Below are 27,352 nucleotides of genomic sequence, written 5' to 3'. Positions count from 1 at the left end.
GCACATCTCAATGTACCCACCAAAAAATATTCATAGCTGCAGGTGTACAAAAAAAAGGCAGAATTATGGCTTGATTTGCCTTGATAAGCATGGCAATTTTCTGTACACTTTTCATAAAGTGCTAATCAATTTCAGCTCAAAATAGATTGAAACACCCAACAGATTGCTGCCATAGTCCACAAATGTTTGTCATTTGTACGATGTGGCAATAATGTGAATTCTGAGGAGCAAAACTGCAACTGAACTATCCCTTATTTTAACAAATCTCTTTCATTTGCCTTAATAACACCTGAAGAAGTGCTGAGAATTATTTTGAAGCCACATTAGAATTTTTCTTTTTTTTTGTTTCCTTCTTGCCTGTCACACAGCGATATCAGTTGCAAGTATGGTTAAAGATAGATTATATTTAGAACTCAGTGTAATGATGACATTTAAGAATCAAACAGCACATCCATATTGTTAAATGTTCCTCTAAGACATAATTATGGATAACACATACAACTTAGAATTGAATCATAGCAGGCTTCTACAATCAATTACTTTGTATCTTTAACCATTAAACATAGTATCATTTTTAAGTGTTTTGTCAATATTCTGGTCCTTCATTAAGCTTAGTTCACAAACACTCAGAGTTGCTAATATTCATATCAACACACCTTTTAAAATGGCAGTTCTTTTGCCATATGAACCACTCATCTGCTTCAGATGTTTTGCCAAGTGCAAGTGCCAAAACTTTGTTGAGCGCTGTCAAACTCTTATAAGGGAGCCTCTGTTCACTACTGAGCATACACTTTCCCTTTCATTTAGTGTGAGAAACAATTGATAATGGCATTTAGATCATATGGTATATTTTCCATAGAAAGTAAGAACTTAAATGAGAATAGATAACATTTCAAATTTTCACACCTTCCTTTTCAAAACTATGAAAGTGAGAATGTAATTTTGGGGATAAAATCTACAGAGTTTGGTTTTAGAGGGAAAAAGAGTACTTGAAAGTTGTGACTTTAAGTAACTTCTGTGATCACCATCTGCCAAAAAATTTATTGCCAGCATTAGAGGCAGCACAATATAGTAGACACAAGTACAGTAGACAGAAAGCCTGAATTCTTAGGTTGACTGTGCTATTTAATATGTGACCTTGAACAAGTGACTTGTCCTCATTACATTTCAGTTTCCTCATCGGTGGGGAAAAAGAAGAAATAAAAAGAATAACTCAGGAGGATCAAGCAGAGAGTTCAGCCTGTTGGAGCATCAATTTGCATGCCTGGAACCTTGCACTAGAGTTGAGCAATACTTTTGTCTTTCCTCTCTATTCCTTCTCAATGATTCACGCTCTCTCTCCTCTCTGTCATAATCTTTTTAAAAATATTTATTTATTTATTTTCCCTTTTTTGTTGCCCTTTTTTATTGTTGTAGTTATTATTGTTGTTGTTGATGTCTTTGTTGTTAGATAGGGCAGAGAGAAATGGAGAGAGAAGAGGAAGACAGAGAGGGAGGAGAGAAAGATAGACACCCGCAGACCTGATTCATCGCCTGTGAAGTGACTCCCCTGCAGGGGGAAGCCAGGGGCTCAAACCAGGGTCCTTGAGCTTTGCGCCACATGCGCTTAACCCACTGTGCTACCGCCCGACTTTCAGTCTTTTTTTTTTTAAGATATAATTTGAAGTATGAGCCAGGCAGGTGCAGAGTGACCCAGTGCCTTATAGAGGAAAGTAGTTAAACATTGGAAAAAGGATCAATCCTAAGAAGCCTAGAGTCAAATTGTTGTATATATTATTCGTGCAGAACTGCAGACCTGCAGAAAGGAGCCCAAAAATAAGCACCCAGGTGCTTTAGTAAACTTTTCAGAGTATTCTAAGAAATGCTCAAAGAAACAAAAAACCATGTCTGCTGACAAGAAAGAGCATCTTCCCCTCCTCCTCCTCCTCCTCCTCCTCCTCCTCCTCCTCCTCCTCCTCCTCCTCCTCCTCCTCTTCCCCTTTAGCTCCTCCTTCTTCTCTTTTTCCACCATCAGTGTTCTATACCTACACCATGCCCAGAGGTCATTTTTTGCTTTTTTTTTCCCCCTTTAGCTATGATTGGGACAGAGATAAATAGGACAAGAGAGGAGAAGAGATGGAAAGACAGCTGCAGCCTACTTTACCATTAATAAAGCTTCCCCACAGTCCCCAGAAGTAGGGACCAGGGGTTCAAACGTGGGTCCACAATGCTCTTTACCCGCTGAGCCACCTGAAGGCATGGCAAAGGCTGACAAGGTCCATAATGAAAGAGAAAAGAAAATTTATATTATCCCCTAAAAAAAAAAAAAAGAAGTTCAAGGTACCCAACGCACCCAAGAGGCCTCCTCTGATTCCTTTTTGGTTTTTATGGTTTTGGTTTTGGTTTCTTTTCTTTTTTTGAGTATTGCACAAAGGTTAAAAAAAAAAATCCTGGCCTATACATCAATGATGTTGCAAAGAAGTTGGGAGTAATGTAGAATAACAGTGCTGCAGATGACAAGCAGTTTTATGAAAAGAAGGCAGCTAAACTGAAGGAAAAATTAAAAAAGGATATTGCCTTATACTGAGCTAAAGACATGCCCAATGCAGCCAAAAAGAAAGCTGTCAAAGCCAAAGCAAACAAGAAAAATAAGGAAGAGAAAGATGACAAAGATAAAGAGGATAAGGAAAAAGATGAAGAAAAAAATTATGATGAATAAGTGGGTTCTAGCCCAGTTTTTTCCTAGCTATTAAAGTATTTAACCCACTGTACACAATTTACTCCTGTCAGAGAAAAAACCACTGGAAGTTAAGTCTGTGGAAGATGGTTTATAAATTGTACAGTGTGAAAAACTGCAGTTGGTTTCTTGACATTCTGAATGCTTCTGAGTAAATACAATTTTAGATACATGATTGAAAAAGGAATAATATGGAAGGAGTGGATCAGCCTGCCAACATTCATGTCCAGTGAAGAAGCAATTACAGAAGCCAGGACTTCTATAATCCTAGGGGAATAAAGAAGAGGGAAGTTTCCAGTGGAGGGGATGGGACACAGAACTTTGATGGTAGGAACTGTTATACCCCTATAATACTGTCAATCATTATTAAATCACTAATAAATTTTTAAAAGAAAAATCTCTGGGGTCAGGTGGTGGCGCACCAGATTAAGCACACATGTTACAATGCACAAGGACCCAGCTTCAAGCTCCTGGTCCCCACCTGCAGGGGGAAAGCTTTGTGAGTGGTAAAGCAGTTTTGCAGATGTCCCTGTCTCTGTCCCTCTCTATCACCCCCTTCCCACTCAGTTGCTGACTGTTTCTATCAAATAAATAAAGATAATTAAATACTCTTAAAATAATTCTTTAAATTAAGAAAAAATCTCCCACACAATAAGGTATCTTTTTGCTTAGATAAAAGTTCCTTCTGCTGTACAGGGATTTTTCAGGTTGATGTAAATCCATTGATTTATTTTGGCTTTTATTTGTCCTTGCTGATGGGCTTGGCTTTGAAGACATTATCAAAGCAGACATCATAGAGTGTTTATTCAATATATTCTTCTATGCTTGATAACAGACTCTGATCTAACATTCAATTTTTGATCCATATTAAGTTGACTTCTATACATGGTGAGATATGATAGTCCCTTCAGCATGTCACAACTCAATTTCCCAAACACTATTTATTGAAAAGATCCACCTTTCTCCAATTTACATCCTGGACCCTAGTATCATAAATTAACTGTCTAGAAGTGGTAGAACTTAAGTGCAGCTTCTCATTTCCTTTATTAATGCTTTTTACTAAATAAGGTAAGTTTTATTTTTTTTTATTAATTATTTTCCCTTTTTTTTGCCCTTGTTGTTTTATTATTATTGTTGTTGATGATATTATCTTGTTGGATAGGGCAGAGAGAAATGGAGAGAGATGGGGAAGACAGAGAGGGGGAGAGAAAGATAGACACCTGTAGACTTACTTCACCGCCTGTGAAGCGACTCCCCTGCAGGTGGGGAGCCAGGGGCTCGAACAGGGATCCTTGCACTGGTCCTTGTACTTTGCGTCACATGCGCTTAACCTGCTGCACTACTGCCCAACCCGCATAAATTTTATTTTTTAAACATGTATTTATTTTTATCTGTTGTTTACAAGATCATAAAATTAAAGAGGAATAGCTCCACACCATACTACCCAGTGAGGTTCTGTGCTTCAACTCTGGACTCTCAGGTTTAGTCCTCTGATCTGTACATCTGTTTTTGTTCCAGTACCAAACATTTTTTTTAGACTTGTAGTATACCTTGAAGCCAGGAATCATGCCTCCACTCTCATTCTTTTCTATCTGAATTGCTTTGGCATCTTGGATCTTTTGTGATCCCAGATAAACTGTTGTAAAATTTGCTCTATTCCCTTAAAGAAATTAGTGGGACTTCGCTAGAAACTGTCATTAAATCTGTATATTGTTCTGGGGAGGCTGGTCATTTTTTTCCAATATATGATCATGGTATATCTTTCAACTTCTTTCTGTCTTCTATTTCCTTTGTTAGTGATTCATAGTTTTAACGTTATAAGTACTTCATCATCTCCTTTGTCAAATTTATTCCTAGATAATTTTGGTATGCTATTTTAAATGGGACACACACATACACACACACACACACACACATCTGACCAGGGTTCAGCGTCTGTATGTCTCCACTGCTCCCAGAGAGAAAGAGAAAAAGACACTGCAACATGGCTCTACCACTGAAAAAGTCCTTCTCCCTGGCAAGTGCTTCCATGTTGAGGTCCAGTGCTTTAACGAGGGTCCTTGCACATGGTAACACGTTCACTCTACTGGATGAGTCAAGTGCTTGCATCTGATTTCTTATAGCTCACTGTTTATATAGAGAAATGCTGGGTGGGGGAGACAGCATAAAGGTTATGCAAGAAGACTTTCATGCCTGAGGCTCCCAAGTCCCAGGTTCAATTCCCCAAACCACCATATGTCAGAGCTGAGCAGTGCTCTGTTCAGTCAGTCTCTCTCACTCTCACTCTCTCTCCCCCCCTCTCCCTCTCCCCCCCTCTTCTCTCTGTAACTATTTCCCACAAATAAATAAAATTTTTAAAGTGTCAATACTAAATTCTGTGTTAATCTGTAGCTGCCACCTACTATAATGTCTAATTGCTTTTAAGAATTTTACACTGAGGGAGTCGGCGGTGGCGCAGTGGGTTAAGCGCACGTGGCGCAAAGCGCAGGGACCGGCGTAAGGATCCCGGTTCGAGCCCCCGGGTGGAGTCGCTTCATGGGCGGTGAAGCAGGTCTACAGGTGTCTTTCTCTCACCTCTCTCTCTGTCTTCCCCTCCTCTCTCCATTTCTCTCTGTCCTATCCAACAACAAAGCAACGTCAAGAATGGCAATAATAACCGCAACGAGGCTGCAACAACTAGGGGGAAAAATGGCCTCCAGGAGCGGTGGATTCATGGTGCAGGCACCGAGCCCAGCAATAACCCTGGAGGAAAAAAAAAAAAGAATTTTACACTGAATTATCTGGTATTTTATATTTATATTACCCTGTCGTCAGCAAGTAGTAATAGCTTTCTTTCTTCTCTTCTAATTTGGATCCTTATTACTGTTTTTTTTAACTTATTTATGTTGACAAGACCATAGGATAAGAGGGGTACAACTCCACAAAACTGCTACCAGCAGAACTCCATATCCCATTACCGCCAGGCTTTTACACAATGAGTACGGTATGTTAAAGTAAGGCAAATAAATGTATGCAGGGTTCTACCTCCCCTCTCCTAACTGTCAATATCCCTGTGGGTGAAGAAAAGAAAGTTTCTGGTCACCAATTTCCTTTACACTGAACCCTGAGTTTCTACTGGGTGCACAAACACAAAAACATTCTTGGTGACTGCTATATAATCTTCCTGGTGTGGCAGTAATTAGCAACTCTGCCTTCCTAGTGTTGTTGTGTAGGAAATATAGAATACAAGCACAGACCTGAGTTGAGTGGTTGAGTAGTCTGGACAACTGAGGCTGTTCACACCTGAATAAAGGGTCCTGTCTACTCGTATGCTGCCATATACACTAACTAAAGGGCCTAACCTAATTATACACTGGCCAAACCATAATGCTGACTGACATTGGGAAGCCAGTCTATGGGCTTAGTAAGCATGTGCTGTCTCCCTTGTGCTTGAACATAACTCCGAGTAAAAAATCTGGGAATAAACTGACTCAATTTCTATTGCATGAAATCCCAAGAATCTCACATTGGTATAACAAGAAAGGAACCCTGAATTAGGGGAAAGTGAATATAAATCACGATAAGGTATCACTTCACAATATAACTGGATTGTAGAAACAGCCAAATATTTATGGATGAATGTATAGAGTATGGTATGATCATATAGTGAAATATTATACAATCATTAAAAAATAACATTCTAATACATTTTATAACTTAGATGGTCACTTAAAGCACTACAAAAGCACAAATTGTATGATTACAGTTATATGGAATATCCGGGATAGTTAAACTCAGAAAGACAAAAAAAGAACCATAAGTTATGGGAGGTGGAGTAAGGGGGATGTAAGGTATAGCCACCTACATCTTATCTGTACAAGGACCAAAATTCATAACCCCAGTCACTATATGAGAGTACCTACATGAGGAAAGCTACATGAGTGGTGGAGCAGTGGTGTGGTGTGGTGTGGTGTCTTCTCTCTCTCCCTCACTCTCTCTCTCTGCCCCTCCCCCTCCCCTCCCCCTCTCCCTCTCTTTGCCTTTATGTAAAATAAACAGGGTTCAATGGGAAAGAGGAATCAATCTGGAGTGGAGCCCCTACAGTAACCCTGGTGGTAAAAAAAAAAAAAAGTGGGAGGAGGAAAAAAATAAGTAAGCAGAGTTGCAGGGAAAAGAGAAAAGAGTCATTGTTTAATGGGTACAGAGTTTCTATTTGAACTGATGAAAAAGACCTGGAAGTGATGCTAGCTGCACAACATCTGAATGTACTAATGCTATTAAACTGTACACTTGAAATGATCAAAGTAGTAAATTTATTAGACATATTTTACCACAATAAACCATTTCAACAAAATTACATAATTAAGTCACTTCTAGTGTAATTCTTCTCTACTCCCCTCCTCTTTACAGTAAAGATTCTTGAGAGTTGTCTTCACTTATATCCTCCACTTCTGACTTAACTCAGCAGCCTACTTTGGCCTGGCTCAGGTCCCACAGCAATCCTGAAATGCCTTCCACGAAGCACCACCCACCACACGGCTGCCAAATCCTTACATAATATGCCCACTGAATGCTGTCTCTCATTCCAAATACACCCTGTTGCCTTTGTATCTTGAAATGATCTGGATCGTCATCTAATGCACTCCTGCTCAGTTTCACCTCTCTGCTCATGACTACTTCTGTGCTTAGTGGTGGGTACAGTTTGGTTACGTGTGACTATGGGCTGTACATTCTGTTAATTCATTTATTTTTTACTTTTTCAGTTAAATTCCTCTTTTCTAACATACCTTGGTTCCATTCCATAGGCATTTGCTAGGCTTAACTATTCCCTCCCAGGGTGGAGTTGAAATGGATGTATATTTACAAATAGTTTCTTCCTTTTCTTCCCTTAACTTTGTGGACTACTTCATCATTCAACTGCTCCACCAATGTCAACACATGACACTGATTCATAAGGAAACAGTTTAAGTCACAATGTCATCTTTTATTGTTTTCTCCCCCTCCACACACAAGCAAAACACACTCACACTAGCTATAGCATTCCTGTTATCTCTTCCTACCTTCCTATGTCAGTTATGTCCTCCCTCACTGTGCTACTACTTCATTAAGTAATGATACATTTCCTTGCTCCAGAATCTTCTCTTTGACACACCAGACTCAAATTTCTACTGTAAATATCTCTACACTACTTTACTCTATACTATCCACCTCTATTAAAAAAAAGAAGAAGAATGGTCTGGGAAGTGGCACAGTGGATAAAGTGTTGGACTCTCAAGCATGAGGTCCTGAGTTCAATCCCCAGCAGCCCATGTACCAGAGTGATGTCTGGTGTCCTCCCTCTCTCTCTCCCTCTCTCCCTCCCTCCCTACTTTCTCATTAATAAATAAATAAAATCTTTAAAAAAAAAAAAGAGCCACAAGACATGGAAATTGGTACAGTTCCAATAGAAAGGAGGTGAAAGATTCCTGGAAAAATTTTAAATGAACCTACCATATGATTCAGCAATTTCTCTCCTAGGTATCTATCTATCCAAAGAACACAGAAACATTTTCTGAAAATATCTATACATGCCGATGTTGATGGGAACACTATTTATAATAGCCAGAAACAATCAAAATGTCAAATAAATGAGTTCAGGAATGAATCTATATCTTAAACTAATATTAGTTATACATGTACACATACATATTAGACTACTCAGTTATATAAAAAAATGAACTTTCGTATTTTTGTTATAGTATAGATGAAAACGGAGAGAATCATGTTAAGTGAAATAAACCAGAAAGAAAAATACCAAATGATTTCACTCATAAGTGGTGCATATGAAACAGGGCAGGGAAAATACAGGGTGAAATATTAAACAACTGTGATCTACTGCAGTAGATTAGGGACTGAGGGTCTGAGGGTATTAGGGACCCAGTGCCATAAGATAGAATATAATGAAGGTTTGATAGGATAGCTGCGGCGTCTCTTTTCCCACCTCCACCTCAATATTCTAGGCACAAATAAGTACGATCAGTTACTAAGTTATGTTATTTGAGTCTATAAGCAGGACACCAAACCTGAACTTACGAGAGTAAAAAGGAAACCATGAACAACAGGACTATGGATATAAAGGGATATAGCGAGAAACCTGGGATAGAAGTTCTCCCAACCTTTGTGCTCACTGTTTCTTACATTTCACCTAATTTCCATTCTTCCACTTTCCTTTCTTTCTATCATCTTTTTTTTTTCTGTCATCAGTATTAACTCTGAGCTCTTCACCTGAAATATACCACTGCTACTAGTAGACTTTTTTTTTCTGATAAATGGTGAGAGACAGAGAGATATACTGAGAAACATATACTACATCACTACACTACAATCATGAAGCTACCCCCTAGAGGTAATTCCCATGTGGCTGAGGTGTGTACCCCAGTTGCTAAATCTCTCCCAGTCTCCATCTTAACCATTTTTAACCATTTTAACCCTTTTTAACCATTTTTAACTGTTTCATTCAGTAGGGTTGTATGTATTTACAGTGTGGTGCCATCAATCTCCATACATTTTTAACTAGACAAACTGAAATTCTGTACCCATTAAACATCAACTCACAACTTCCCCCTAGCTCCCAAACCCTGGTAACCACAATTCTACTTCCTGCTCTTAAGAGATTGAAACTCTGAATACCTTGTATAAATATAATCATATTTGTGGTTTTGTGACTGACTTATTTAAACTTAGTTATTGAGGCTGGCAAGATAGGTCATCTCAGAGGGTGCCTGTGACCCAGGTTTGAGTCCAGCCCCTACTGCACTGGGGCAAGCTTCAAAGTTGTGGTATCTGTCCCTGACATTCTCCCTTTCTTTTTATCTCTGTCTCTCTGTAACTGAAAAGATTCAGCCCAGAGTAGTAAATCCCTGGCAAGGGCAAAAATAATAGTGATAATGGAATTAATTATGGAGACATCCATATTATATCACATTTTCCTTCCTTTTTAAGAGTAAATAATATTTCATTGTATTCATATGCCATATTTTGCTTACCTATTAATCTATCTGTACTCTGGGTTTGCTTCCATGTATAAATATGCTTCCTATTACAAATTTTCTTCCTACTACAAAATCTGCTTCTTATTACAATTAATGCTACTGTGGACAAGGCATATAGCTTCTATTAACATAGGAAAATAATATCACAACCATTAAAAATAAAGAAGTGGGGGCCAGGCTTTAGCATAGTGGGTTAAGCACACATGGCGTGAAGCACAGGATCAGCTCAAGGATCTGGTTCCAGCCCCCGGCTCCCCACCTGCAGAGGCGTCACTTCACAAGCTGTGAGGCAGGTCTGCAGGTTATCTATTTTCCTCTCCCCCTCTCTGTCTTCCCCTCAGCTCTCGATATCTCTCTGTCCTATCCAACAAGAAAATGGCCTCCAGGAGCAATGCACTCACAAAGCCCCAGCAATAACCCTGGAGGCAAAAAAGAAAAAAAAAGAGAGATAGAATTAAAATTTTTCAGATGTATTTGACCATATGTATATTTATTGCTTTCTTCTTTAGACATTTTTAGATGCAGTCTTATCATTGTAGCTCACACTTTGACTAACAGACATATGCTTAACACAATTCAAACATCATGTCTGCTCTAAAAATGAATATTCATTCAGTTTAATGAAAAAGTAGCTCTTTTAGCTACATTTAGAAGGAATTCACTTTGAGAAAACACTTGGTAGATTTGAGTATACTTGATTGATATATCATAAAATATTGTACTTTATACATGCATACGTCAATGATTACTAGTTCTTTGGAGCTGCACATGAGATCTGCCAACCTCAACTCATAGTCCAGAGACCTCAACACTGACAACAAAGATAAACAGAAATGAATAAAATAAGAACACAATTCACAAGTCTGAAACTTCTGCAATCTGTCTTTACTTGCTCCTCTCAGATGTATCAGTCAGGATCTGACCCCGTTAGGTGGCTGATAAGAGGATTTTGAAGGCCAGCAGATTTTATTTTTAACCTCTCCATATGGCTGACCTTCTAGTTTCAATGTGAGTATCATCTACAGATATTATCAACAAACAGCAACTCCTATCCTAAAATGTTTTGGGTAATTTGGTCAACTCATGAGTGATGCTCAGCTAAAGAACAATATGCATAGTATAATTATATTTACTTACAAGTCTGTATATAAATAAATACATTTTAAAAGGTCTGGTTGGCTACAAATATGTCAAAGTTAATTTAATGACTGACATTAAGATTAAGATAATTTTTCAAACTGTATGCAATGTTCTACTTTTATAGTGAATAAAGTTTACAAATGTCTTTTGCTGGTAAGACTTTCAGTCAGTTTTAACAGAAATATCAAAATATATGACAAATAATATTTCAAATTAAGAACTGAACTAAGACACTGAAACACACTGTAAAGACATACAGATAAATACTGGGTTTTCAGAAAAGTAATGACTTATTATTTCTATATTTTTCTTTTTTATTACTATTATCTTTTCTTACTGGATATGGACAGCTAGATATTGCGAGAGAGAAAAGGGAGATAGAGAGGGAGAATGACAGAGAGACACCTGCAGTCCTCCTTGACCACTTTCAGAGTTTTCCCCCTGCAGGTGGGGACCAGGGGCTCAAACCCGGTTTCTTGCAACTCAACTGGGTGCACCACCACCCAGCCCCTATTTCTATGTTTTTCTATGCAAAAATGTGTCATGAATTTTCCAATAACACACGATATCAACTTATTATTTCAAATGCTAATAATACCAATGATTGATTGTAAGAGTCGGGCAGTAGTGCAGCGGGTTAAGTGCACATGGCGCAAAGTAAAAGCACTGACATAAGGATCCTGGTTCGAACCCCCGGCTCCCCACCTGCAAGGGAGTCGCTTAACAAGTAGTGAATTCACGCAGGTCTGCAGGTGTCTGTCTCTCTCTCCCCCTGTCTTCACCTCCTCTCTCCAGTTCTCTCTGTCCTATCCAACAACGAACATCAATAACAACAATAACTACAACAATAAAAAAAAGACAACAAAGGCAACAAAAGGGAATAGATAAATAAATATTTTTAAAAATAAAAATACCAATGATTGAGTAGTAAAAAACATTATACTGCTATGTTTTTCAAAATTAAGAAAAATAACAAATTATTTAATCTATAATTTATGGTTCACAATTTCACAACCTCAGAATCTTTGAAAATAAAGACAGGAAAAATGGTTTTACATTTATTTATTATTTTGCTACCGGGATCATAGCTGGGGTTCCATGACTGCACAATGAATGAATGAATGAATGAATATATATATATATATATATATATATATATATATATATATATATATGCACACAGTGGCCATTTTTTCCTTTTTTTTTCATTTATAAGAAAGAAAAATTGATAGGAGGGATAAAGGAGAGACAAAGACACCCATAATCCTGTTTCACCACTCATGAAGCTTCCTATGTTAGGTGAAGAGCAGGGGCTCAAACCCTGAGTCCATGTGCATGGTAATATGTGGGATCTACCAGGCATGCTACCACTTGGCTCCCAGCTTTACATTTACATAAAAAACACGAATAAAAATATAATGAAAAAGGGTCAGGCAGTAGCGCAGTGGGACAAGCACACATGGCACGAAGCTTAAGGACCTGTGTAAGGATCCCAGTTCGAGACCCTGGCTCCCCACCTGCAGCGGAGTCGCTTTTTTCCAGCCATGACATCATCTTCCCAGACAATAACCTGTACCCACCTGCATATCAGATGTCAGACTCAGGGGAAAAAAAATAGTATAGTCATGGGCTCTTTGGAATATAACTAAAATAGGACTACTAACTACCTACAAAATGGAGACCTCCCCCCAACTCTTCATATGAACTATTCCAGCCTTTAGGTTCACAATTAGTCAACAATTTGCTTGGCATTATATGTTAACTTTTTTTTTCAGCTACTAGGTTCCAGATGCTACCATGATGCCAACCTGACTTCCCTGGACAGACAATTCCACCAATGTGTCCTGGAGACCCAGTTCCCCAGAACCCAGCCCCACTAGGGAAAGAGAGAGACAGGTTGGGAGTATGGATCAACCTGTCAATGCCCATGTTCAGCAGGGAAGCAATTACAGAAGCCAGACCTTCCACCTTCTGCATCCCACAATGACCTTGGGTCCATACACCCAGAGGGATCAAGAATAGGAAAGCTATTAGGGGGAGGGGATAAGATGTGGTGATCTGATAGTGGGAATTGTGTGGAGTTGTACCCCCTTCTTATCCTATGTTTTTTGTCAGTGCTTTTTTATAAATAAAAATTTTAAATAAATAAATTTTAAAAATAAATAAACTACAGTAGTTGGAACCTGGAAAAAAAAAAGCGGTGAAGCAGGTCTTGCAGGTGTCTGTTTTTCTCTCCCCCTCTCTGTCTCCCCCTCCTCTCTCAATTTCTATCCATCCTATCCAACAACAACAACAAAATAACAGAACAACAACAATGATAAACAACAAGGGCAACAGTAGGAAAAAAATAGCCTCCAGGAGCAGTGGGTTCATAGTGCAGGCAATGAGCCCCAGGAATAACCCTGGAGGCAAAAAAAAATTACATATACATATATAATGAAAAACAATTTCCTTATCCATGTATTCAACAAATACACCCATTGGATATTAAAAAACGGAGATGAGAAAGGCACTCAGTACATCAAGGACTTCATCAAGGTGACAAAACAAATGTAAACATCTACTTAAAACATACAGTCAATAGGTCAGCATAATGTTTATGCAAAAGACTTTCATGCCTGAGGCTGAGGTCCCAGGTTCAGTGTCTAGCACTCCCATAAGCCAAACTTCAGCAGTGCTGTGCTCTCTTTGTATTTCTCCGTATATCTCTCATTAAAATACAATAACACCAAAAAAAAAAATATCTATGAACAGATCACTCAAGAGTTTAGAAGGAGGCTAGCATACATAATGTTACAAGTTTAGAAGTGCATGTTTGTTCTTTTTTTCTGGCACAATGGTCAGAATATGTTTACAAAAATTCTCAACTATGAGAAAATGCTTTCAAAAGTTCATACAAACCCCATTGGGCAGCACTGCACTAAGAATTGCAGAAAAACCTTACAGTAAGAATGAGGAAAAGAAGAGAAAGAGCCTTGACCTTCACTCTGACATAGTCTCACACAGAGAAGCTTACCTATCATTCATTAAAATCCTAGAAACCAGTGGACTCTTAAGGTGTACCTAGTTCATTTGTAGTATATCTAAATGGTAGCTACATACACATCCAAGTGTATAAGAATTTTAAATAAAAGATGACTATATTTGCTTATATCTATCCTTTCCAAAGAAACAAAATCACTGTTCCATTAAAATGATGGCAATGTACTTTATGACATAATAATCTGGATCAACAACCTGTCAGTGTGTTTAAATGAACAAATTTATTTTCAAAATTCACATTTGGGAGAGAGTCCCTGGAAGCATGCTCAGCCACTCAATGATAAAACTTGCCCTGTGCTTAGCACCGTCTGCTGACGTTCTTTCATCCAACCCTCTTAGTATAATAAACCCCCCCAAAATAAGAAATGTATGGTAGCCATGCAGAATGTAATCACAACCAACATATATGTAGGCTCAGTGAGATAGTCTGCAACAAATTGTTTGCTTTCCCATCAGTCCCATGTAATTTATTACAGTATTCATTATCCAGACGAGTACAAAACAGAAAAGAAAAAAGAAATAAGATGTGAATGTTCTCCCTCCTTTGGTGGTAGGTGCTAGGTGCCTTAAATTTAACACAAAAGATTGACATTCAACATCAAACAGTTTTCTGGAAAGGAACTTGTGCACCTTTCAATGGCACATCTGGTAGGTGCAGATGGCATGGATTTGCAGAATTTTCCAAGCAAAATGCACCAAAAGCCTAAGGCAAAAGTAAGACTTACACCTAATGTCAATTGTTCATTATTTGTTAATGTTAATATAAAATCTTCAAGACATGGTTCTGAAGCTTACTATCAGCTCAAACTACTAGAAGAATCCAGGAAGGATTCTATTCTAGGTCTGAGGCCCTAGTTGGGGAGTCCTGGGATTCACACACAGACATGATGGGCCTAGACCTAGAATAGATCCCTCTCGCCACTGTCACTGAGCATTTCCACCAGGAACAATCTCTGTGAGCCCCCACACAACCTTGCCCTCAATGAGGATCAACAATGGTAGAGATTGTTCCATTCTCCAAAAGGAGGCTGCATAATATATTCTACCTACCATCAGAGGAAAAGGGGTTCTGAAATTGGTGCAACCTGGAACATTCCTCCTCATGACCACAGAATATGAGCTCAGACCTACAGGGATGCAGAGGTTACATAGGCTCCTATGCTGTATATGGGCACCAGATCAAATCGATGGGGTTTACAGTCAACAATATTTATATACTTTTCCCATATTTAAGAGCTACTCTCTTCCCTGATCCAGCTTTCTAGTCCTTTTTCCAGCCATGGCATCATCTCTCCACCTGCATATTAGATGGCAGGCTCATGCAAAAACTAGTAGGGTCATGGGCCCCTTGGAATATACCTAAAATAAACCTACTAGCTTTTTCCAAAACAGAGACCCCAAATCTTCATCTACAATATTCCCACCTTTAAGTTCATGACTAGTCAACAATTTGTTTGGCTTTATATCTTAAATCTTTTCCAGCCACCAGGTTCCACATGCTACCATGATGCCAACCTGGCTTCCTTGGGCAGACAACCTCACCAATACGTCCTGAAGCCCCACTTCCCCAGAGCTCTGCCCCACTAGGGAAAGAGAGAGGCAGGCTGGGAGTATGGATCAACCTGTCAATGCCCATGTTCAGCAGGGAAGCAATTACAGAAGCCAGACCTTCCACCTTCTGCACCCCACAATGACCCTGGGTTCATACTCCCAGAGGGATAAAGAATAGGAAAGCTATCAGGGGAGGGGATTGGATACAGAGTTCTAGTGGTGGGAATTGTATGGAAATGTACCCCTCTTATCTTACAGTCTTGTCAATATTTCCATTTTATAAATTAATATTTTTAAAAAGAAAGAAAGAGAAGGAGACAGGGAAAGATACAGTAACATCAGCACAAAAACTTCTCACAATTCCGTGGAGGCTTAACTTGAACCTGGACTGTGCACAAGACAAAGCAGGCATCCTCTCAGGCAAGCTGGCTCTGACACTATTTCTAACTCATTTTAATTTTAGTGCAATTTAATATGTACATGCTGATAATCGAGTAATTTTTTAATATTTTATTTATTCATTTATTACTTATTTAATAGGAAAATATCTTAGAGGCAAAGGGAAGTTGAGAAGGAAAGAAAGGGAGGGCTGGCAGTGGTGTGCTAATAGCACAATGGACTAAGCGCATACAGTACTAAGCATAAGTACCCTGGTTCCAGCCCCCAGCTCCCCACCTTCAAGGTGAGGGGCTTCACAAGTGGTGAAGCAGGTCTGCAGGTGTCTGTCTTTCTCTCCCTCTCTATCTTCCCTCCCCTCTCAATTTCTACCAGTCCTATCCAAAGAAATGAAAAAATGCTACAGGAACAGTGGCTTTGTAGCGCAGGCACTAATGCCACATGGATAACACTGGAGGAAGAGAGAGAGACTGAGAAGGAAAGAAAGAAAAGAGAGACGTCTGCAGCACAGCTTCACTGTGAAAATTTTCCCCTACAGGTGGGCACTGAGGGTTAAAACTCAAATCCATGTGCATTGTAAAATGTTCTCTCCGCTGGGTAGACCACCATGCTTCTCCCAGTCTAATAAGATTAAGATGATGACTTTTTTAATTTCTTTATTGGCGGATTAATGTTTTACATTCGACAGTAGATACAACAGTTTGTACATGCATAACATTTCTCAGTTTTCACATAACAATACAACCCCCACTAGGTCCTCTGTCATCCTTTTTGGACCCGTACTCCCCCCAATAATAGCACAACATGTATTTGATTTGTAGAATACATAAATGAAGGACAAAATATTATCTGATTGAATCATATCCCAAACTCTTTAAGGTAATATAGGAGCAAATACCTTCATTTTGTAGGTAATAAAATAGAACCTATGGTAAATTTAATCATTTTCCTACATATGCTAGAAAGTACATTATTTCAGAATATACTTTAATCTAATAAACTAGAATTTAATTCCAGATTTCCTGACTCTCAAGTTAATACATCTCTCATTAATGCTTTCCAACCATTAGATTTTAAAAACTTCTACTTGCACATGCACAAACAGACTAGACTATCAAGACTATTCACTTAAACAAAGGCTTGATTTTTCCCTTCCTACAGGTAGTATTTGCTTAGGAGACAGGAGAGGAAGTGAACATCAGTGGTTTATCACCCTGTGGTAATCAGTAAGCCATCAGAAAAACAAGGGAGATTTTATTTCTGTCTCCATCAGCAAAATCTTCAGATATGGTTATAAAACTAAGCAAACAAAATACAAAACAAACAAGATACATGGCAACTAAGTAGATTACATTTTTGTAGTTAGACCTTACACAAAATTATCTTAAAAGACTGCAACTGGTACCAGGCAGTGGTGGACCTGGTTAAGTGCTCACATTACAGTGTGCAAAGGCCTGGGTTCAAGCCCCTGGTCTCTACCTGGAGGAGGAAAGGTTCAAGAGTGCTGAAGTAGGGCTGCAGGTGTCTCTCTGCCTCTTTCCCTCTCAATCTTTCCTTCCTTTCTCAATTTCTCTCTGTCTCTAATAAATAGATAATTTAAATTAAAAAAGAAAAGTTTCAGGGAGTCGGGAGGTGGCAGGGTAAGTGCAGATGGTGCAAAGTGCAAGGACCTGCTTAAGGATCCCGGTTCGAGCCTCTGGGTCCCAACCTTCAGGGGAGTCGCTTCACAAGTGGGGAAGCAGGTCTGCAGGTGTCTATCTTTCTCTCCCTTTCTCTGTCTTCCCCTCTTCTCTCCACTTCTCTCTGTCCTATCCAACAGAGACAACTACAACAATAAAAAAAAAAAAAACAAGGGCAACAAAAGGGAATAAATAAATATTTAAAAAAGAAAAGCTTCAACTTCAAGAAGTTCCAATCCAGTATAAGAATTATGACAGAGGGGCCAGCAGGTGACTCACACAGTAAAACATACACTTTACCATGTGCTAGGATGTGGGTTCAAACCCCAGCCAACCACATTGAGGAGCACCTGAGGGGAGAAGCTTCATGAGCAGTTGAGCTGTGATACGAGAGCCTCTCCCTTTCTCTGCCCCTCTCTCTCTCTCTCTCTCTTTCACTTGCTATCAAAAAAAAAAAGTCATCTGGAATGATGGAAGCCTGCAGGCAACAAGCAATAGCAATAACCCTGGAGGCAAAAAATAAAATAATTAAAATATACATATATAGGTCTATATCTACATTCTAGTGTTTGCATAACTCTTCATAATATGGATCAAATAGAATCTACTTAATTCCTGATTATGGCATGTAAATTGTTTACAGTTTGGTCTTTTCAGAAACAATAATACAATTGATATTTTGCTACATATATCTGTGAATACTATGGGATTTTGTTTTTTTTAATACTTTCAGGGGGCTGGGGAATGCCTCACCAAGTAAACTGTACATGTTAGCACATGTACCCAGTTTCAAAACCCTGGCCACCACGAAGGAGTACTTGGATAGGGGAAGAAGCTTCATGAGTAATGAAAGAGTGCTGCGGAGTCACCTTCTCTCTCTGCCTCTCTCTTTTTGTCTTTCACTATCTAAAAGAGAGAATCGGAGAGGCACTGAAGAGCAGTGGGGTCATGCAAGCAATGAATCCTTGAGAGAAAAAACTCTGAAAGCAAAAAGTAAAAAAAAAAAAAAAAAAAACAGAAAGAAAGAAATGAAATTGCTAGATCAAAAGTCAAGACTGTTTCTTTATCCACACATTCCTAGACTATCCTCTAGCTAAGGGGATTACAAGTTTATACTCAATGTCAACATAGGATAGTCACTTCCCCACACCATGTATTATTGTTTAGATCTTTGCTGATATGACAGGTAAAAACTATTCCCTTGAAAGTTCAATTTATAGTGAATTTCACAAACAAACAAACAAGCCTTTCTTTTTATTTGATAGGACAGAGAGAAATTGAGAGGGAAGGGGAATACACAGAGGTAGAGAGAAAGAGACACCAGCTCATGAAGCTTCTCCCTCACCTGCCCTCCACATGTAGGCAATATGGGGTTTGTATATGATAATATGTGTGCTCAGCTGCCCGGCTTCTTTCCATTATAAGATCCCTATTCTTACCTGCTCTATTCTTACATTTTGTTTCTGTTCATTAAAAAAAATGTTCATGCTATATATCTTAACTACCTTTCAGACACCAAATTGAAGAGGCAACTATAATTAATCCTGATTTCCTTTGGTAGATGATCTCACCAATGTGTCCTGAAACCTCACCTTTCCAGAGTCATACCCCACTAAGGAAAGATAGAAACAGGCTGGGAGGTATGGACAGATCTGTCAACAACCATGTCCAATGAAAAAGGAATTACAGAAGCCACAAGTCCCACCTTCTGCACCCCATAAAGAATCCTGGTTCATACTCACATAGAGGGAGAAATATTAGGGGAGATGCCCAGAGGGATCTGAATTCCAAGTCCATATGGATCCAGAAATAAAAGAAGATAAAAGGAATAGCATTAGGAAATAGTAATAGGTGTAGGTGTGATAGATAAAGAGAAGGCAGAACCTTAAGAGAAAAATGGGTAGGTAGGTAGGTAGATAGATAGATAGATAGATAGATATAAAAATAATAGTCAATCTGTATCTGTGATCTTGGGAGAACTACTGCAGTTTCCAATGGAGGAAATGGGGACACAGAACTCTGGTGGAGGGAATGGTGTGAAATTATATCACTGTTATCTTCTAATTTTGTAAATCAATATCAAACCAGTAATAAAATAAAGTTTAAAAATTATCATAAAACTCCAAATATGTTTGGGAGAACAATCACAATAATCAGTATAAAAAATTACTTCAAGCAAGGGAGATAGTATTTTGAAAGTATGCTTAAGAGCCTAACAGAAGTATTAATCTATAAATTTGCAAAATAGAAATATTATAATTTTGTGAGAGAACTAATAATGTATTTTGCTTTATCAGATATTTATTATGTTCGGCTAATAATAACTGCATGTTCCCATTAAAGTAAAAATGCACATGAAAGTAAAATAAACTTACAAATAAATAATTTCATATGTAGAACAGAATAGCTCACTTAAATGTTATATTGGCTTTGCCATATACTTAACCCAGATGTAAGCCCAGCCCCTATGGCACTGAAGGAAGCTTCAGTGCTATAGTGTCTTTCTGTCTCTGTTTCTGTCTCTCTCTATATATATATAAATCTGAAAAAGGCAGCCTACCCTTTGGTGATGATCAAAAAAAAAAGGGGGGGGATGATAACTGATAACACTTGATATGCTCTCTTTAACAGTACTAAATGATTTTTAACAAAAAGCAAATCTTAATAGTAATGCTCAAAAACTAGCATTTTCTTATAAATTTATATCCTTTTTAAAAAATATTATCTCATTCAGGGGGCCAGGCAGTAGCAGACTGGGTTAAGTGCACACAGTGCGAAGCACAAGGGCCAACTAAAAGATCTCAGTTTGACCACTGGGTCCCCACATGCAGGGTGGTAGCTTAGTGAAGCAGGTCTGCAGATGTTCATCTTTCTCTCCCCCTCTCTATCTTTCCCTCCTCTCTTGATTTCTCTCTGCCCTCTCCAACAACAACAGAGAAAAAAATGGTCACCAGGAACAGTGGACTCATAATGTAGGCACCCCGCCCCAGCAATAACCCTGGAGGCAAAAAATAAAAATCTCATTCTAATAGCAAGCTATACATATTTCTTGAAATGTAAAGAAAAAATACATCTACATGCATAATACCTCTTTAAAACTAAAGTTAAGAATTAAAGTGAGGGAGTCGGGCTGTAGCGCAGCGGGTTAAGCGCAAGTGGCGCAAAGCACAAGGACCTGCATAAGGATCCCGGTTCGAACCCAGGCTCCCCACCTGCAGGGGAGTCGCCTCACAGGCGGTGAAGCAGGTCTGCAGGTGTCTATCTTTCTCTCCTCTCTGTCTTCCCCTCCTCTCTCCATTTCTCTCTGTCCTATCCAACAATGACAACAACAATAATAACTACAACAATAAAACAACAAGGGCAACAAAAGGGAATAAATAAATAAAATAAAAAATAAATAAATAAATAAAAAAGAATTAAAGTGAATCAATTCTAAAATCACCTTAATTTCATGAACTTAAAAATTAAGTTTTATTATTCTTTATGTTCCAAAGTTAGTAGTGTATCCAACTTCTCAACTCTGGCTTTTGCAGTTATAAATGTGTGCTTTTTTGAGTATTAGGATGAGAAAGTATAAGAGACTCTGTAATCATAAGGCTGTAAAATATGATAAGCTAAGCTTGATTTAATAAAAGAAACTAAGTCCTACTTAAATATTTAAGAGGGTAATCAGTGTACTTTATTGATTGTACTTTTTTTAAACAAAATTCTAAAGAAATCACTGTCTTTTAGCTAATGTGTCTAAGGAAACCATGGAGTGCCCTGTAAACTTGTGTGGGAGAAGAATTATCTTTTTCTCCTTCCTTTACATCAGCAGGTGTTATGTGGAGCCTAGAGCAATTAGAACAGTTTACAAAAGATTCACTGAATAAATGAATTCCATAATCTTCAATTCTAATGTTTCTGACAAATAAGACATAATAATACCACAGTTCAGCATTTTATCTGGGTATTCAATTTCTCAACTTTTGACAAAACACATCATCAGTTCATCTCCATCATTAAATCATCCAAAATAACTATATTAATAATTCTGACCAAAATAGAAGTCACTGTTATTACTATTCATGTTTTTTGAACTGACTGAAAAATTTGACTAAGCAGGTTCCAATACAGTCCAAACGATTACATCAGCTGTGCCCACAGATACAAACTATCTAAGCCTTACTTTGCAACCAAGTACAGACTGTCTTAAATCTTTTAAAACAAAAATGGGGGGTCATTTTAAAAGAACTAGTCCTTTGAAGAATCCCTTTGTTAGGAATTGCTGTATCATACACACGATCAACATATTTTATGTCCTTTGACATTGTTTGTAGCTATGCCACCATTGCTTTTGTTCTCCCTAGACTATGCTTTTAAGAGAGTCAACATATCAAAGATTCAGCCTGTGCTTTAAAAAGTTTTGAGATATTCAATCAATTTTCCCCTCTCATATTAATTAAATAGTAATTTAATTTATATGACTGCAAATTGATAGGAGTGTACATAAACTTCTTCAAAGTTAACCCAATTGCCAAACAATGTGACTATTGCAATAACTATTTATTGTCTTCTTAAACCCTAAGACAACAGGAATCTCCCGCTTTGTCTATAGAGCCTATGTTTCTCCCAATCCTGGAACCTCTGGGGTGGGGCTCACTTCCCTACATGCTTCTCTATTTAATTTTAAAAAATAATTCAGAAAAAAAAAAAGAACAAGTCCTTTGTTTATATTTGTACTTGTCAGGGCTTCACTGCTATAGGTTAACATTTTCAGATAAAAAGATAGAAATAAAGCTAGAGAGACAGAAAGATTTCTCTCTGTCCTATCCAAAGAAATCGAAAAAATGGCCACAGGAGCAGTGGATCAGTGGTGCAGGCACTGAGCCCCAGTGATAACCTTGGAGGCCAAAAATAAAAAGGAAGGAAGGAAGGAAGGAAGGAAGGAAGGAAGGAAGGAAGGAAGGAAGGAAGGAAGGAAGGGAGGAAGGGAGGAAGGGAGGAAGGGAGGAAGGGAGGAAGGGAGGAAGGGAGAGGAGAGGGGAGGGGAGGGGGGAGGGGAGGAGAGGGGGGAAGGGGAAGGGGAAGGGGAAGGGAAAATGAAGGGGAAGGGAAGGGGAAGGGGAGGGAAGGCGAAGGGGAAGGGAAGGGGAAGGGAAGGGGAAGGGGAAGGGAAGGGGAAATGAAGGGGAAGGGAAGGGGAAGGGGAAGGGGAGGGAAGGGGAAGGGAAGGGGAAGGGGAAGGGGAAGGGAAGGGGAAGTGAAGGGGAAGGGAAAGGGAAATGAAGGGGAAGGGAAGGGGAAGGGGAAGGGAAGGGGAAGGGAAGGGGAAGGGGAAGGGAAGGGGAAGGGAAGGGGAAGGGAAGGGGAAAGGGAAGGGGAGGGGAAGGGGAAGGAAAGGGGAAGGGAAGGGGAAGGGGAAGGGGAGGGGAAGGGGAAGGGGAAGGGGAGGGGAAGGGGAAGGAAAGGGGAAGGGAAGGGGAAGGGAAGGGGAAGGGGAAGGGAAGGGGAAGGGGAAGGGAAGGGGAAGGGAAGGGGAAGGGAAAGGGAAATGAAGGGGAAGGGAAGGGGAAGGGGAAGGGGAAGGGGAAGGGAAGGGGAAGGGAAGGGGAAGGGGAGGGGAAGGGGAAGGGAAGGGAAGGGGAAGGGGAAGGGGAAGGGGAAGGGGAAGGGGAAGGGGAAGGGGAGGGGAAGGAAAGGGGAAGGGAAGGGGAAGGGGAAGGGAAGGGGAAGGGGAAGGGAAGGGGAAGGGGAAGGGAAGGGGAAGGGGAAGGGGAAGGGAAGGGGAAGGGAAGGGGAAGGGGAAGGGAAGGGGAAGGGAAGGGGAAGGGGAAGGGAAGGGTAAGGGGAAGGGAAGGGGAAGGGGAAGGGGAAGGGAAGGGGAAGGGAAGGGGAAGGGAAGGGGAAGGGGAAGGGAAGGGGAAGGGAAGGGGAAGGGAAGGAGAAAGGAAAAAGGAAAAAGGAAGTGAAGGAAAGAAGGAAGGGAGGGAGGAAGGAAGGAAGACACCACAGCATTGAAGCTTCCTCTAGTGCAGTGAAGCCTGGCTGCAAAGCTGAGTTGTGCACATGACAAAATAGGCACCTTTCCAGGTGGGCTGTATTACTGGCCCTAAAATGTCAACATTATCTGGTGCCATTTAAGAAAACATAAGGCAGAGACTATCTTTGTGGACTGGTAAATGCTTTTATCATGGGGGAGGGTTGTTAACAGTTTATAGTACAGCTTTTCATACATAGATTAAAATTTCTCAAGCTCCATGATAGGTGTCTGCAAAATACTCTCATCCTCAGCTTAGGTCCATTTCTACCGTCATGCACCAGGACCTAACACCCTCCATTCCCTCCCTACCTTCCATTTGCTACCCAGGGACTGGTAAATTTTAGTACTCATTCAGAAGGCTGATTTACAATATCTTGATCACTGGAGTGTTCTGAAGTTTAATTGATTAATATTTATGAAATGTTCAAAGTGCAAATTCTCATACTTATGATGCAAATATGAAAATATTTATATCAAGGTTAGCACTTGCTATTTTGAATTCAATCCACGATTCACTAAGAATCAATACAAGTACATGTCAGTAGAATGCAGTTTACATCAAGTAAATACAATATTTTCATAACACTGAATTTAGAAACATTTGCAATAAAGTCAAACATTTCTTCATGAGAGTGTATTATATAATATGACAATTTTCAAACCTTGTCAAACAACTGAAGAACCAATTCTTTTAATCACACACCTTCAATCATGGAAGAGTTATTAAAGCATGTATCATTTAGAACTTTCTCCGTAAGACCTGAAATTATTAATTTTACACCCCCACACACACTTTATTGGAGGGTAAATGGTTTACAGTGCAGTTGTTGATATACGGGTCGTTTCTCACCTCCTCATGGCAGGTGTATGCAGAACACTCTCACTCAAAACTCAGGATCTTTTCCACCATCATATTATTAAGACCCCAAGGCACTCTTCACACTCTCACAACCCCTACTTCCCCAGTCTTTGCTTTGGTGCAGTACAGCCCACCCACTCCAATGTTTGCTTTTTGTTTTCCCTTTCTGTCCCTGTCAAGGTCCAGGAGTAAGTGAGATCACCCGGAATTCTGCTAGTCTCTTTTGGCCTTATCTCACTTAACTTAATGCCTCCCAGTTCCATCCAAAGGGAAACAAAGGAGATGGCTTCATCATTTTTAGTAGCTGAACAATATTCCATTGTGTATATACATAATTTTATAATGCTATGAATTGGTCATCATAGCTAGCATGGAGTGATTGCTCACTACATGCAAAGCACTGTATGTTCTATAGATGCTAATCCCACATGATAACCTTATGAAATAGTTATTTTGATAAACTTTTTATTCCTATTTAATAGAAAGGGTAGTTGAGATGATAAGAGAATTGTAAAAGTTACTTGGAAAGCAAGAGCTTTACAAAAATTCAACCCAGACCATTCCTTTTAAACATTCACTGTGAGACTTCATAGACAAGAGTCAGTGCTATTAAAAACCCTTGTCACTGAAAAAAGGGTTGGGGGGGGGGGAACTTTAGAGTAACTGTACCATAAAGTAGTTTAAAATACTGAGCATTAAAAAGCCCATTAACTGAGTTTGCAACTTCAAATAATAACAATTAATCAACTTTGCATTTGATACCCAGTAACATGGAATCAAATTTGCATTTGATACCCAGTAACATGGAATCAAATTTGCATTTGATACCCAGTAACATGGAAATACTACATTCAATTATAATATCAATATGTTCTTCAAAAATACTCAAGCCATTGCTCTTTTGAGCCTCACAACTACAACACCTTGTGATGTAGGAACAACAGTCATTGCTAGACAAGAGACTGCAAAGACATGGAAACTTGGAATTCAGAAATTAAGAGACTGTTGAGGTTCTCAAATTTGTTTTGAGCTTACACCCCCATTGCTTAGAACAGAGCTAGGCATATAGTAAATGATGGGTTTCTGTTTGTATAAAATCATACCCTATATCTTCAACTGAAAAAAAATAAGTATTCTGCTTCCACACTATCATGTTGTTATTCTCATAGAATTTAAGGTATAACTTGAAGCAAAGTGCATTGCAATTTTGATTTATTCATTTCATGATAGGTGACAGCATACCACATGCTCCACTAAGCTAAGATCTATTAAAGAGCTGTGTGCTACAACACTGCATTATCAAAAAGCGAAATTACCTGTGGCGAGGCCATTAACATTTGTTTCTCTTCTCCGTCTCTCAAAATAAGTTAGTTTACAGGATAGAAAGATATCAGAGGTATCATGGGAAGATGTGAAATTGTACACCTATGACAGCAAAGGTCTTATAAATCAAAATTTCCTCAATATACTGATTTTTAAAAAAAAAGCTCTTGGAGAATGAATGTCCAAGCAATTCTCCTTAAAAGTATCTCTCTTACATGAGATACTACTAATGTGCAATCATCGGTGCAGAGATTTTTCATTGTTGCCCATAAACAAGGGAATCATATACCAGACAGACAGTAATTATAAATATAAGGAACCTTACTAAGTCAAGAGCCTAAATACAAAGCATCCATTCCTCAGAAAGGATACTCAAAGGTATTATCAAAAGCTTCTCTTCAAAGTTCATCCTGAAGATTTTTCCAGATCTCGCATGAAAAGTTAAATCTTTATACTTAGCTTCAAAATAATCTAGAGGGAAAAGAAATAAGATAAAGGAAATGAAGCTGACTATATATCTCTCCATCCACCAGGGTAATTTCTGGGGCTCAGTGTCTATACAGCTCCACAGCTATGGTGGCCATTATTCTTCTTTTTCATTTAGATAGGTGGTGAGAGATAGAGAGAGAGGAGAAATATCACAACACCACAAGTAAAACTCCTCTGCATGCACTCCCAAGTGGTGGATAAGAGTTTGAACCCAGATCTCTTCGCATAATAAGATGTGTACTCCATGGTGTTAAAGAAGAGCCCCCACCTAGCCCCCTAAAACTGATCATATTTTGATTATCAAAGTTGGCAATAGGTAGATGGAATACATAATGTAAAAGTAAAAATAAAACTCTAACAAAATGTCTTAACAAAAGTTCTAATATTATATATTATTAGTCATAATGCTTTCATTAATATAAACTTTTTGTGAGAAGCATACCAAGAAATGTGCATATTCACAAACATTTTATACACAACTATGCTTTTACTAAATGCATACATTTTACATAGATGCACGCAAACATACACAGCTGCGTCTTTTATGAAAGGTCAGAAACATCTGACAACTTAATAGATTTAGAAAAGTTTATAGATCATATAGGCTCCTAAGCTGAATATGGTCCCAAGATGACATCAAATCGATGGGGTTTCGTCATTACCATTTATACACCTTTCCTATACCTGGGAGCTACTCTCTTCCCTGACCAGCTTTCTGGTCCTATTTCCAGCCATGACATCATCTCCCCAGACAATAACTTGGATCCACCTGCATTTCAGATTTCAGACTCAGGGAAAAAAAGATAAACTAGTATAGCCACAGGCCCTTTGGAATATAACTAGAATATGCCTACTAGCTATCTACCCAATGGAGACCCCTCAACTCTTCATCTGCACTATTCCAGCCTTTAGCTTCATGATTAGTCAATCAACTCTCTTTTCAGCCACCAGCTTCCAGGTGCTACCATGATGCCAACCTGACTTCCCTAGGCAGACAACCCCACCAATGTGTCCTGGAGCTTCCCCACAGCCCTGTCCCACTAGGGAAAGAGAGAGGCAGGCTGGGAGTATGGATCTGCCTGCCAACACCCATGTTCAGCAGGGAAGCAATTACAGAAGCCAGAC

General features: G+C 39.1%; 2 protein-coding genes across 4 annotated transcripts in view; both read right to left on the bottom strand.

Moving 5' to 3' along the window:
* LOC103108001 (prenylcysteine oxidase 1-like) overlaps positions 1 to 7,366 on the bottom strand; it is a 93,931-nt gene extending 86,565 nt beyond the window's left edge. Inside the window, 2 exon segments of the mRNA XM_060175590.1 lie at positions 4,267 to 4,376; positions 7,228 to 7,366. Of these exon segments, the coding sequence (XP_060031573.1) occupies positions 4,267 to 4,376; positions 7,228 to 7,366 (249 nt within the window).
* The window catches only part of PRKD1 (protein kinase D1), a 363,379-nt gene that overhangs the window by 304,873 nt on the left and 31,154 nt on the right, over positions 1 to 27,352 (bottom strand). The gene's annotated exons all lie outside the window — the stretch shown is intronic.

This window comes from Erinaceus europaeus, chromosome 16 (genome assembly GCF_950295315.1).
Source record: "Erinaceus europaeus chromosome 16, mEriEur2.1, whole genome shotgun sequence".
Lineage (NCBI taxonomy): Eukaryota > Metazoa > Chordata > Mammalia > Eulipotyphla > Erinaceidae > Erinaceus > Erinaceus europaeus.
The sequence above is the reverse complement of the archived record's forward strand: the minus strand, read 5'-3'. Positions and strand labels throughout refer to the sequence as shown.